The following is a 13,886-nucleotide window of genomic DNA, read 5'->3' on the forward strand; positions in this document are numbered from 1 at the left end:
CTCAGATGATGCAGATACACTGAAATAAATGATTCGTTGAATTTAATCAATTTTTTTATCGTAAGTGGTTGCATTCAATTTATTTTACCTACATTTAAACAAATGCGTTAAGTTGAACTAAAATTGATTAAGTTCAATTAATCATTTTTTTCAGTGTAAGTACCTGTGGGTATGGACTGAAGAGGTGCATTGGCCCTATTCACAGTTGGGGTGATAACTTTGATCTTGTAGTCTTCACACCCAATGGTTGCCGCACAAGACATGCCATGGCCACTCAGTTTGCGCAAAATCCTGCAGGGATCCTGTTCCCTGGAGTGGCGACTCCAGACGGTGGGTTTACGTCACTAAAAGTTCCCCGTCTGACAAAGCTCCAAGCTGAGAAATTCTGTCCGGTAGCTAACAGCAGTCTTGCCATTGAACATTATACAGGCCCTAAGAAGCTGACTCCACCCGCTCTGAAAGAAGTGCCAAGAACAGCTACTGTCCAAGAGAGCATCCAAGAGAGGGTTTCTAGAGCACAGAGGAGGCATGATGCTTCCATTCTACTCCTCTTCCCCTGGACTGGTAGGCCTACGATGTTGTGCAAGATCGTCACAGTGATGAAGGTGTCTAAAATGAAGAATATAAGTGTCTTTTGACCATTGCTCGACTCACCAGGACAGACGAGGATAGTGAAGATGATGAGGCTGCCTTTTGTTAATTACTTGTGAGGCATAGCAGTTTGCCTGAAGGTGGTAGCCAGTGTGTGCTTTGTGTGGTGCGGAGGTGAGGCCCTTTTGGTTAGCTTTTGGTGTGGCGGGCTCACCTGGGTTGGCCAGACTCAGTTTTAACTCTTGCATCTGGTGGAGTTTTAACTGGGTCCCCGTTGGATCTTGCGACTTGCGGACCAACCTGGACAGCCCTTCTGCCATTCGGGAGTTGCCCTAGCGACTTGCGTGGCCTGTCTTGAATGGCATGTATACAGTGAATATTTGTACATAGTTTGTTGATCACACATGGTGATGGGTTTAGGTGATGTCATCTCATTGGGTGTCTTAAAGAGCTACCCCATTAATATGTATCATACAGTTGCAAGATCCAAGTTATGTCAAATACCCGCATTGCTTTTCCCTCCAGAAATGCATAACATTCAGCCTAACAAATATTCATCGTTTATCCAAAAAGCAATTTTGAATCTTCAAAAGTGTCAGGAGGGGATTCAGCCTCACCACACCCTAAACAATGCATCATTATTCACAAGAGCACTCAAGATTCTGAAATGTAAGTTATTTTGTATACCATAAAAATAACCTAAAATTATAACTGAAAGTAATCAGAATTTGCCTAAATAAATCAAAATATGTAATAAAATTAGCTCTTTGAAATCTGAAAATGCCAAAAATGAAATCAGCATCCTCTAAAACCACTCACATATTGTAGAAATTGGCCATACAGTGTAAAATATCTGCTAAAAATGGACGATTAAGCTAATAATGCTAATTATGCTAATTATGCAAATTGCTCAACATATGCGAATTAGCATCCGGCAGTTTCTGTATGCTGGGGACCCATACTTCACATTTCTGCAAAAAAACTTTGGTGTACTCAACATTTCCGGGTTCACCTAGTTGGCTACTAGACTATGCTATTTTGTAGAAATTAGGAGAGTAGCTTTTTTAGTACCCAAAATGTAACGCGATGTTCGCTGTCTAGGTAACGTAGGGGAACTCCCACTGTCAACGCCCCAAGTTCAGTCAGGCAAATTAAGAAAGATCACGGCTTTAGTCAACATGTTGGCCTATTTTAAAATAAACTAATATGGAGATTGTGTAAAAATTTTAAATGTTGTGTTTTCATTTTTGAGTTAAAAATTGGTTAAAAATAAAACAAAATAATCTGTAATACCATGAATTAGCCACTAGATGTCTGTATAGCCCTTTACATAAATATATATTCAGGCCTGTGTGTATATTTTGCAAATATTGTACACTGGACCAAATTCTTAATAAATATATATATATATTTTTTTTTTATATAATATTTCTTCTTGCTTGACTTTATTTATATACGTGACCTTGAAGTAATCCAAAAGTAATCAGTTACATTACTTTCATATTATAGTACTTGGATTACATTACTGAATACTTTTTTTAGGAAGTAATTTGTAACTGTAACGGAATACATTTTTAAAGTAACCATCCCAAGCCTGCGAACAGAGGGCGGGCTGAGATCCGTGACGTAGACGCCGATTGTACCGTGGATGCGTAGATTTACTTCACATAATCTGCAAAAGTCGTTCACAGCCATGTTCACTCCGGTATTTCGCTCGATGGTTTTGTTTTCGCATCATACATATGTTTACAGTGGAAGTTAGATGCGGCTGAGCCGGCGCATAACCAAACGTTATGTGATTGGCTTACGGGTAACCAATGATTTTAAACTTCAGACAAGCGCCTTTTTTTTTTAGTGTGCCATCAAAATCAAAATTCATCAAATGCCAGTGAAAACATTGAAATTTTTAATCTTTGTACTCTTGTCAGTTAAATAAGAATTAAGAAATCACAGATTCTTGATTTTATTGCATTCTACAAAATGTCCCAACGTTTCTGGACTTGGGGTTGTAACATCATCCCAAAACTGAGGTTTGCTGTGCCAAACAAAAACAAGACAAACAAAATGAAAAAAGGAACAAATTGAACTAAGCCCACATATCAATGGGAAATTTTCAGAGCACAAAACAAGGTTGAACAGAAATGTCTAACTACTAAGATTACAATGGTACAACAAAAGCCATTGTAGAGGACAATAACAGCACTGTGAATGAGTCTGTGGGAACTATGTGGAATATTCAACAGTCATGGGGAAACTGCAAAAATGACCTACCAATCAGAAGACAGTCCAAACACTGGTAATATTAAGCGCTACGGGAACTACAGGGCCACTCACACAGAACCTATTCGACATCATTTGTTTCCAGTCCCACCATGGTAACACTGCTGCTGATATTTCTGTTTCAGTTATCAAGGCTATTTCCAACCTCTGACTTCCCCTGCTGCTTCCAATTTTTTCTTTGTGGCCAAGAACGATAGAGGCTTGCATTGATTACCCAGTTCTCAACAAGATTGATAAAGTTCCGGTCTCCCCTTCCCCTCGACCCAGCTGCTTCAGAACATCTCCGAGGTGCGAACAGTCTTCACAAAGCTGGACCTCTGAAGCACCTTTAACCTCATCGGGACACGTGAGGGGGACAAGTGGAAGACCGCATACAAACCTTTTGTAGTGGAGGTGGATGCACTGTCACGGTGTCACCAGGCTCATCTATTACACACACCCAGTGCTCACTCTCACCAGAATTGTAATCATCTGCACCTGTCCCTCATCAGCTCACTCATCAACCACAGTAAAGAGCTTCTCAATCACTTATCATCTGGGGCCTGTTTCAGAAAGGAGGTTCAACCAACTCTGAGTTAAAACTTGAACTCTGAGTTGACTTACCCTGAGATGGGAAACTCTGAGTTTTCGGTTCCAGAACAGCTGAAATGAGTTAGTTCAATCAACTCCGAGTTGACTGACTCGGAGCCATTATCAATGGAGTGCAGATATTATGAGTCACCATGACAACAGCGCCAGACAAAAAGAGGTCTGCATATTTCTCACCAGCAGAACTGGATGAGCTTCTGCAAGCATATGGAGAGTACGAACACATATTATTATTATTTTTTAAATATCGGCTCCAGCAGCGAAGGACAGAGAGTTAGCTAGGGAGAAAATAGTTGCTTGAGTCAATGCGTACGTTTACATTTTAATTACTATTATACAGTGATGGGTGTAATTAATTATCAAGTAATCTAAATACTGTCATTTAATTAAAGGGATTACTCTTAATTCTTCTGTAATTTAAAGTAAAATCTGATGTAATTGCATTAGACTATAGAACAATTCTGTATATTTAACATACATTTTTAAAAGGTATATTTTTAATGTAACCTTGTCCCTCTACACACTTTGGTCAATTCAAGAAAAATTCATGCAATTGTATATTGTTTATTTGAAAGCATTAAAAGTGCAGTTTCTTGTCCCTCCTTGTATTGTTCAAGTGGTTGAGGTTGATATGGGATTTAGTAATAAGTAGACCAATACTTTCTGAAGATAGTCATTATTACATTAATCTAATTACACTGTTGAAGATGTCATTTGTAGTTAGTAATACAAGTAACTTACCCAACTGTTATAATATCAGAGGTGAAACTGGAAGAACAGTATGTTATTCAACCTAATTTTAATTTTCATGTAGGTGTAATCCTGCAGGTATTAAAAGAACATGGCAGCAGCTGAAAATTAAATATAAAAACATAATTCAATCAAGTAAGGCTTGAGCATCATGGGTGTAGGCTACCTGACTTTACATTTGACATATTAAAATAACTAAATAGCATCCAGTGTCTAGCAGTGCAGCAGCATTTTCGGCTGAGGGAATACCTGGAGGGACTTCAGGGCAAGTCACTCCCGAAGATCCAAGGGCCTTCATAAAATGTAAGAGGTTTACATATGTGTTATTTTTTATATAGGCTATTTTTGATATTTCCATTTATTTTACTTTGGGTTGGGTTTTTTGTTGGTCCCAACAGATTCGGATGGTAATATCTGTCTTTTGGAGCCTCCTGTCAATACACCAGAAATTATGACAAATAGTGTTATAAAGTGTACTCGACCAAATGCTCATCTTCACAGGACGATGGGGATAAAGAAAAAGTTTCTGCTGCCACAGAGAGGCCTACAGTGGTAATGTTAATATTATGTGTCTACACATCAAACAATCTACACATTCAGATTTTTTCACATTTTTATGTGGAGTAGCCTATAGAATCTAAGTTTAAATCTAAGTATAAACGGGTATTCTTATCTCTCCCCGCGCCCCCAGAGTGTGCAAGAACAGCAGAAGGACGGTCCATCAACTTCTGTTGCACAGGTGAACACAGTTCAGTGATTTTCAGTAAATGCCACAGTTTAATTCTGTAGAATTAGTTTAGAACTACATTATGTAACTCTAATCTATTACTGTATTTTCAGTTGCCAGTTAAGGAGTTATAGACCAGTGGTTCCCAAACCTGTCCTGCCGGCACCCCAACACTGCACGTTTTCTTTGTCTCCCTAATCAAACACACCTGATTCAACTCATCAGCTCATTATCACATGGGTTAATGAGCTGATGAGTTGAATCAGGTGTAAAAGAAAACCAGGTTAGGTTCACAGAGTAAGTTACCATGGTAACTGACTCTGAGTATAAGTTACCTCTCTTTCAGAAACGGGCTTGACTTACTCTGCTTTCTCAGGTTTGACATACCTCCCATTCTGAAACAGAAAACCCAGAGTTTCCCTCATTTCAGGGTTAACATACTCAGAGTTTTCACTTAACCTCCTTTCTGAAACAGGCCCCAGGTCGCAGATTCGGGTTGCTGGGCAGCCTGTCCAGAACAACTCAGTCAATCTCCAATAATGCCAGTGGTTCCTTAACCTGTAACCAAAAAGACTAACACACACACCGACACAGCTTTTTCAAGGTTGGATTTGGCCAGGCTCTAACTATAAACAGGAGAGTTTTCTCATAACATCAAACATTCTTTCTATCAAGGAGAGGACAGTTTAGTATAACACAGTAAAGTAAAGACTTTAGCTATACGCAATGGTCACTCAAACTATTGGTTCCAATGACTATATTATATGTTTTAACACATGTTGTCGAGACCTTTCTCAAACAAAACAAGTTCATATTTCATTTCTGGACGCCGGGCATAATAGACATCATTTCAGTATTCACACTGGTAACTTCTATAACAAAGTAAATTCTCATAAGCCGAGAAGTCATTCAACTCATTTGATATTTAGAAGGAAAAAAAATGGATTCATACATTGACTATAATCACTCATTAGATGTACATTGAAGCAGCACTGGATTCCAGAATCCACTCCCTTCAAAACAATATATGCAAAAGAAATGGATTCACACTCTCTACTTCCCTTAAACTGAGTTTTTTAATATTTACACAATATAACTGAAGGCCAAAGTAATTCAAAACAGCAAACTAATAATTATAAATCGAATGAACAAAAACTAGTTTTACAAAGTGCACACAATCACAGAGGAAACCAAGACAGATCAAAACAAATGTCACGCATTCGGCCTCCATAGAGTGTTTGGGGTGGTCCTTTTCTCCAGAACCAAGACCAGACCAATCAGGACTAGACCAATCAGGATCTTTGCTGGCTTGAATGCAGGCCACACCTTCTCCTGCAACAGACACAGTCAGAAACACAACACACACACACACACACTTCTAAAAGACATAAGAGTAAACACCATTCATTACCAGTAATCAAAAATGACTTCACTATTACTCACCTGTTTCATCTGTGAATTCCATCTGTTCAATAAATAACTGTGTTACATAAAAATGTATATTGGTCTAATTTGACTCCGAAAAGTGAGGCTGATTACCACTTGGCTAACTGCTAACTTATAATATGGATTTGCAATCACAATTTTCGTTTCATGCCGACTTTAAGATGCAGTCTTAACATGATGGCTATGTTTATGTTTATATTCTTATGTATACGTACAAATTGATAAATATGAAAATATCTGACTTATGAGAAAAAATAGTAAGCATGAAGATGCACCCCTAAACCCATAAACCTAAAGCAGATCTACAAATGAGATCAAGTACAAATGAGATACAAATTCTTACAAATTCACACAAAATAGCTTTTAACATATATAAATAGGTACAAACTGCCATGATAATTGCAGTGCATGTTTAGAAAACCCATTAAAAAGCAGAGCAGCAGTGAGCAAAAACGACTATTTATGTGATAAGTGTCTAACCAACGAGGCTTATGGAGTAGCCTATATATCAGTATAAGTTGATTGGTGAGGCTTTGTATGCATGAATACAAAGAATCAAGGACCCATATAAATATGGGGGTGGTGTGGCGCAATGGATAAGACACATGCCTTTGGTGTGAGAGACCCGGGTTCGAATCCACTGTGAGCCACCAATGTGTCCCTGAGCAAGACACTTAACCCCTAGTTGCTCCAGAGGCATGCGACCTCTGACATATATAGCAATTGTAAGTCGCTTTGGATAAAAGCGTCAGCTAAATGAATAAATGTAAATGTAAATATATGGACCAGAATGGGTTCATATGTCTTAATTATGTATTCAGCATTCAACTTGTGTTTTGAGATGTTCACAAAACATCTTTATTTGTGTGTAAGCTTCTCATTAAGACTCTATTTCAGATACAGATGCAGTGAGTATAGAGGTCCTCTGAAAAAATAAGTTTGGTCCTTGTCCTAGTTTGATGTGATGTAACTGATTTTCATCATCACAACATTGTTCCTTTGTTTATTATTGCACTTTAAATATTTTAATAATGTATGCACATGGAGTGGCACATGTGATTGTTGACATTTGTTTGAACAAATAATTTTGGATGAATGTCAGTAATATGGGTGGTTTAGTGCTTGTACAGAAATGTATTACATTTGGTTTCTAAATTTATCTTGTGCTGAAAGAGCATTTGAAAGAATTCACATCAACTTTCAAAATTGTGATAAAACAAACTCTTCCTCATTGCCAAGAACAATCATGACAATAAATGACAAGAGACCAGCACATATCCAAAGCTTTGAGCAAAGGCATTTCAAAGAAATGGGAAATCGAAACAGCGGTGCTTGTGAAAGTGAGACTGGGAACTATGCCCGTGCTATAAACCCCTGGGCCCGTATCCCTAAAGAATTTTTGTGCAAAAAGTGGCTCCTAGTGGCCAAATTCTAAGAAAATTCTCAGAGTCATGACGTTTTCTTAGAATTTCCCCTAAAAGTGACACGAAAATCCCAGTTAATATAAAAGCTATTCCTCAAGATTCCTAGCGCTTAAAAGGGCTCCTAAGGCGAGATCTGCTAAGAGCAGGGAAGAGGACTTTTAGTGGCTTAGGAGTTCCCCTAAGCAGCTGCACAAAATGGCCAACAGAGGAGGCAGGAGAGATGTCCTGCAAACACTGGATGACAGGGAATTATTGAGACGCTACAGATTGGATCGTGCAGGAATCATGTTTGTTATTTTATTTTTTAAGAAGCCTTCATAAATAGACCAGCCAGCAATCACAGACATTGATAAAAGCTGAACCGTGTTACCCTCGTTAAGACCACACTGAGTTGTAACGTTGCAATTTCTACTTCATTAAGGACAGCCCCTTGAGATAGGCCATCTTGTTTTCAATGGGGTCCATATGGGAGTGAAAGTACAAAATATGCCAGCTAGGATATTAATATTAGCAAATAAGACACGAATCATTATTTGAACAGGGTGTAATGAGCTTAAGTTTTCACATATTTTAGATTCTAATGTTAGGCTATAACCCCTACAGTTTACTATTCATTTTCCAGATATTTTCTTGAATGTGAAATATTATTTACAATTACAGTCTGCATAAGATTAGAGTGTATAATTATGTTTATTGATTTGAGGGTACATCCTTTGCTCATTATCACCAAAAGTTCATTTTCATCAAACTTGTAGGATCAACCAATCACGGCTTTTGAAATGATGACTCATACCTAGCAACGGGGTCAACCACACCTCCTCTCTAAGATAGGATTTTCCATCCATTCCTTGCTCAGAGTTCACTGAAAATGTTCTGGAATCACTTCTAAGCTAAAACTCCTGGCAAGGAATTTTTAGGTTAAGTTAGGAGCTCTCTGAGAGGATTCTCAGAATCTTTAGGGATACGGGCCCTGATCTTCTGATGGCTATAAGCAGCTAATCGTCTTCAGTAATAACAGCCTTAGACAGTCACCTTAAACACAATGAAGACTGCTGCAGTTATTGCTTTTCTGGTCTGTCTGCTTGCTCCAGAAGTACACGGTGAGTGTTGCTTATTAAGACCTTATGAACTATTGATTCTGCAAGGGTATCTCTTCTAAATATTAGTTTGTTTTTATGTTCTACAGCTAAAAAATCCTAAAAAAAAAAAAAAAAAAAAAAAAAAAATCTCTTCCAGGGCAGAACAAGATTCACAATGGCAGGTGCTTCTGTGCTGGCAAAGGAGTGGATGTGGTTTTACAGAACATTGAGAAGTTTGAAATCATGCCTCCAAGTCCATCTTGTGGAAAACAAGAGATTATGTAAGAACAAAAACAATGATTTTACATGGATATTCACACATTCTTAAACACATTCAGCTAATCTTTCCTTTTTTATTTTATTTCCAGTGTCACTTTGAAGAGTGCAGAGCGGAAATGCTTGAATCCAGAGTCTAAATTCACCCAGAAGTTAATCAGGAGGGTTCTTGAAAAGATGTAAGTGCAATTATTTATTTTTATTTTTTATTTTTGCTGTATGTTCAACTAAAACTGAAAAACAGTTTTTGAAATTATTAATTTTATGAAAATTCAATAAAAAGTTTCTGATCTTTACAGGGCCCAGCAGTCAGAGACGCTCATGTGAATCTGGATTAGCTGCTGTTTTACGCCACTGAAGAACATCCTGATACCCATGAAATGCTGTATAACGTCTATAGTTGACATTAGACTGGAGAACATCTGTATAAACAGTTTAGTGTAAATATTTGCTTGTTAATTTATGCAACTGACTATGTAGTAATTATAAAATGTTTTATTTCTTTTAAAATTTTATTTTATATATTCTTGTTTTATGTACATTTTCTGTGCAGTGCATCTGTTACAATCCACTTATGGTGTTTAATTATTTTATTGTCCATCTGTGTCCAAATAAAAAATATTTTCTTAAATTAATGGGCTCTGTTAATTCTTAGGGGAAAAAAATAATTTCCCACTGTGCATGTCAAAATTATATAGCATTTTTAGCATACAGGACAATGATGCATCTTCCAATATATTATCAAGGGAAGAAAGAATTTGCTAATTTAGTTTTTAAACCACAAATTTGAACATCAGAAACATCATTTGATCATAGGGTAAGACGACCTTACATGAAGGCTCCTGTGAGGAAGTCTCCTAAAAATAAAAAAAATAAATCATTACATATGATTTATTCATTTTGACAAGTTAGTTGAACAATTGAGAGTGTTATGAACTGCTCCAAGAAAAAAGGTTGAGATCCAAATGCAGCTTTATTTGAGTAATCCAGTATTGTATAATCTAAACACAAGCAAAGGATCAAGCACAGGAAAGCAGTCCAAACAAACAGGCAGGGGACAAAGGCAAAAAGAGAATCCAAGAAACAGGCAAGAACCAAGAGACAAAGAAACTAGGGAGAATGCTCAGAGATGCAGTGTAAACAGCTAACAAAACCACACAATGAATGACAGAGTGAACCAGGCTTATATACACAGAGTTAACAAGGCTATGAGGAACAGCTGATGACAATCATGGTTGATTAGTCTGGGCAGTGGGTTATGGGTAATGTAGTCCGAGATGGTGTGGCAATAATCCTGGGGTGGCTATCAAGGGCACTTCAGCTGTTAATCGTGACAGAGAGACAAATCCAATAACATCATCCCTGTCAAAAAGATACATCTGAATTACATTATTGTTCTATGAATCATAAACAGGCCCAGAATTTTTTATGGACTGAATGAATGTCATGATAGCAAAAACTGAATTCAGATTGAATGATTCTGCTCAGTGAAGTATTATGAAGATGAATGAAAATAATAGGGCTTCTGCCCAAAATCCTATCCTTTCTTAAAGACTGTCTATAGCTGTTCCAAATTAGAAAGCCTAGTTTAGTTTTAAAGCTTTAAAGTCGAAATGAAACGGAAGTTGTGATAGTCTTTTCTTTCAATTGTCTTTACTTCCCATTCTGTTAAGTCATGGCGTAACGAATACTGTTTCCGGGTCCAGGCCTCTACTCGTTTCCATTGAGAATACTAACATATCACAGATTTAAAAGCTTTTAAAAACTCATGGTGTCTTTTTGATAAAGTGTTGGATAGCTTGTGTCCATAATTATTACTCTATTCACTTCAACTTCAACTTTTTATTAATTAATTACAAACCTTTCTAATCCAGAGGAGACCTGTGAATAAAAAAAAATATTCTAATGATAATTTGATGTTATGTTTACTTAAGAGTGTTACTATGAAACAATGAATATGTTTTGATGATAAGCAGAATTGAACTTGTTTTATTGAAGACAGTTATTGAAATGAACTGAATAATTATCTTGTTACAGCAGCTTTACAGCAGAATTTGAATTTGCATCATTAATTCTGTTACTTTACTGTATATGTATATATATATATATATATACAGTATATATATGAAACCATATTGTATAAAGTGCTATCAAAATAAATGTGACTTGCCTTGACTGCTGAATAATATATTTAATGGGTGAAGTACTGTACATTCAATTTTGCCTCTGCAGAAAAGACCTTTGAAAATCTCAAGTGTGCAGTTTATAAGAAAATAACCTATTATCAGAAAGTGAAAGCACAAAAGGACACTCCAGTCATGTACTAACAGAGTGTCTGGGGAGAAAACAGAAGTTTTTGAATTGAATAAGGACCAAACCGATAACATGTTTATATCAGATGTTACAGTTTTGTATTATAAGAAGAGTTCATATATAAATAAAATATGTTGAGCAGTTGTCAGATGTAAGATTTAAAAATAGTAAAGCAAGTAAGACAGTTGTGTGATTTAGACATAAACTGAAATATTTCACTTATAATAAGATAAACAAATTCATTCTTTGATAAACTCATATTGTGCATTATTGATTTGTCTTTACAATATTTCTGATGTGTGTGTCCATAAACAAACAAACAAACACACACACACACACATACATAGTGAAGACAAAGCAATAATGCAATATGAGTTTAAAGAATGACTTTTTAAATCACAAAACTGTTTTACTCCCCCCCCCTCCCCCCCTCCTCCCCCCCTCCTCCCCTCCTACTATTATATCTTATATCTGATGACAGTAAAACTGTACTGTGATATATATAAACATGATGACACAACACTTAAAACACTTAAGTGCAATATCATCATAGTGCAATTAACATCATCTGCAATGTTGTTACTGTTAATTTCCCAGAAACTGGGTACACCGTTTCTAATAATCTTATGAGATACAGGAAGTGTAACTGGAACTCAGTAAGATTCCATGTGCTAAAGCATCAAAGAGGGAAATCCCAGAATGTCTTAGACTTGTATAAAATGAAGCAAGTCAACTCATTTACTCACATTTGGTCAGCCAAGTGGTTTAAGGTGAAGACCATCAAGAGATTGAACAATGAAGACTGTGGCCGCTCTGCTTGTTTTTATCAGTTTGGCTGTTGTTGCTGTAGAAGGTAATATTATTTTTGCTTATTTTAATATTTTACTCGCTCAACACAATCTGTTGCTTTGTTGTTTCAGACTAATCATTTTCATCATTTATTTCTATCATCCTCTAGGGCAGCCTGGGCCTGGAATCCAAAGATGTTTGTGTCGGGGTCTTGGTGCAAAAATGGTGAAGCCAAAGCTGATAGAGAAGGTGGAAATTCACCCTGTTAGTCCATCTTGTGGACATCTGGAAGTTGTGTAAGTACATTGATTATTTATCTATCTATAAATTATTCATCTATCTGTTCATAAGATTTATATAGGCGATTTTTTTTTTATCATAATTGCTTTATCTATATTCACTTAAAATAACTTGACTGTGTCTAAACAGTGTCTTGCTGAAGAACGGTGCAGGGCGAAGATGCTTAAACCCAGAGTCATTGTTTACCAAGAATATCATTGAGAGGATTGCAAATAAGACCAGGTGAGTCTTATCAGTGACATTACAATTGATACTGAAAATTTGAGCTAAACATCTTTCATATGTTAAAAATGAAAAAAAAAAAAAAAAAAAAAAAATTATATAGGCTATATATATATATATATATATATATATATATATATATATATATAATATTACATTATATTATATTATATTATATTATATTATATTATATTATATTATATTATATGTGTGTGTGTGTGTGTGTGTGTGTGTGTGTGTGTGTGTGTGTGTGTGTGCGTGTGTTAAATATGATGATATAATATGGAATAATGTTTATTTATGTTTATTCTTTTTAGGAGTGCTCAGCAAAAAGTGTGAAGTGGTTCAACTGCATTTTCATGTGTGAAGGTTGTGGCCAGTGTGGATTTTTATTAAACAGTCATTAAAAAGCTGTATTGATTATTTTTACAATAAAATATTTTATACAATATTTTATATATATTTTATTTATAAGTTTATAAGTTATGAGTATTTTAATTTATATATATATATATTAAAAAAAAAACGTTATCACATGTTCTTCTGTTTGTGTTTATTGTCAAGAGAAAATGTTCAAATAAAATCTTATCAAGGTTTCATCATTTTTGTCTGAGTTAATGATCTTTGTTAGTGGTTCCTGGACAAATATTAGTTATGCCATATGTTATATACTGTGCATGGCCTCTGTCTCTGTGTGTGTAGGAGTAATAACACTCCTACTCCAACCTAGTTTTAATCAGGTTCCACAGGCTCACAACGCTTGGTATAAACATTCTCTGTCAACTCAGGTTTAATCCAAAGATTACGATTAAATTTGAAGTATGTGCACCTGAAAGTGTGACACGTGCGGCAAACAACCAATCACAAGGAACATGGAGAGTGCCAGTTTGATTCACTCCTTGTGAGAGATGGTGGATTCACTTCCCTGCTGAAGATTAAAGGGTTAGTTCACCCAAAAATGAAAATTTTCCAATAATTTACTCACCCTTAAGCCAACCTAAGTGTGTATGTTCAGCCAAACACAGTCGGAGTTATAAAAAAAAATTATTCTGGCTCTAAGCTTTATAATGAAGTGAACAGTACCTGAGATTTTGAAAAAGT

The 13,886-nt window shown here is 36.1% G+C and overlaps 2 protein-coding genes across 2 annotated transcripts; both read left to right on the forward strand.

Annotated features, from left to right (window-relative positions):
* Positions 1 to 8,842: 8,842 nt before the first annotated feature.
* LOC307159063 (C-X-C motif chemokine 11-6-like) lies at positions 8,843 to 9,787 on the forward strand. The gene is made up of 4 exons (XM_079872221.1): positions 8,843 to 8,906; positions 9,043 to 9,166; positions 9,254 to 9,340; positions 9,461 to 9,787. The coding sequence occupies exons 1-4, from the start codon at positions 8,849 to 8,851 to the stop codon at positions 9,486 to 9,488; spliced, it is 297 nt and encodes a 98-aa protein (XP_079728347.1). The 5' UTR covers positions 8,843 to 8,848; the 3' UTR covers positions 9,489 to 9,787.
* Positions 9,788 to 12,235: 2,448 nt separating this feature from the next.
* On the forward strand, positions 12,236 to 13,236 carry cxcl11.1 (chemokine (C-X-C motif) ligand 11, duplicate 1). The gene is made up of 4 exons (XM_079872220.1): positions 12,236 to 12,327; positions 12,433 to 12,559; positions 12,693 to 12,785; positions 13,103 to 13,236. Exons 1-4 carry the CDS (start codon positions 12,270 to 12,272, stop codon positions 13,122 to 13,124), a joined length of 300 nt encoding a protein of 99 aa, XP_079728346.1. The 5' UTR covers positions 12,236 to 12,269; the 3' UTR covers positions 13,125 to 13,236.
* The last annotated feature ends 650 nt before the right edge of the window (positions 13,237 to 13,886 follow it).

Source organism: Squalius cephalus (genome assembly GCF_949319135.1).
Source record: "Squalius cephalus genome assembly, chromosome: 5".
Classification (NCBI taxonomy): Eukaryota; Metazoa; Chordata; class Actinopteri; order Cypriniformes; family Leuciscidae; genus Squalius; species Squalius cephalus.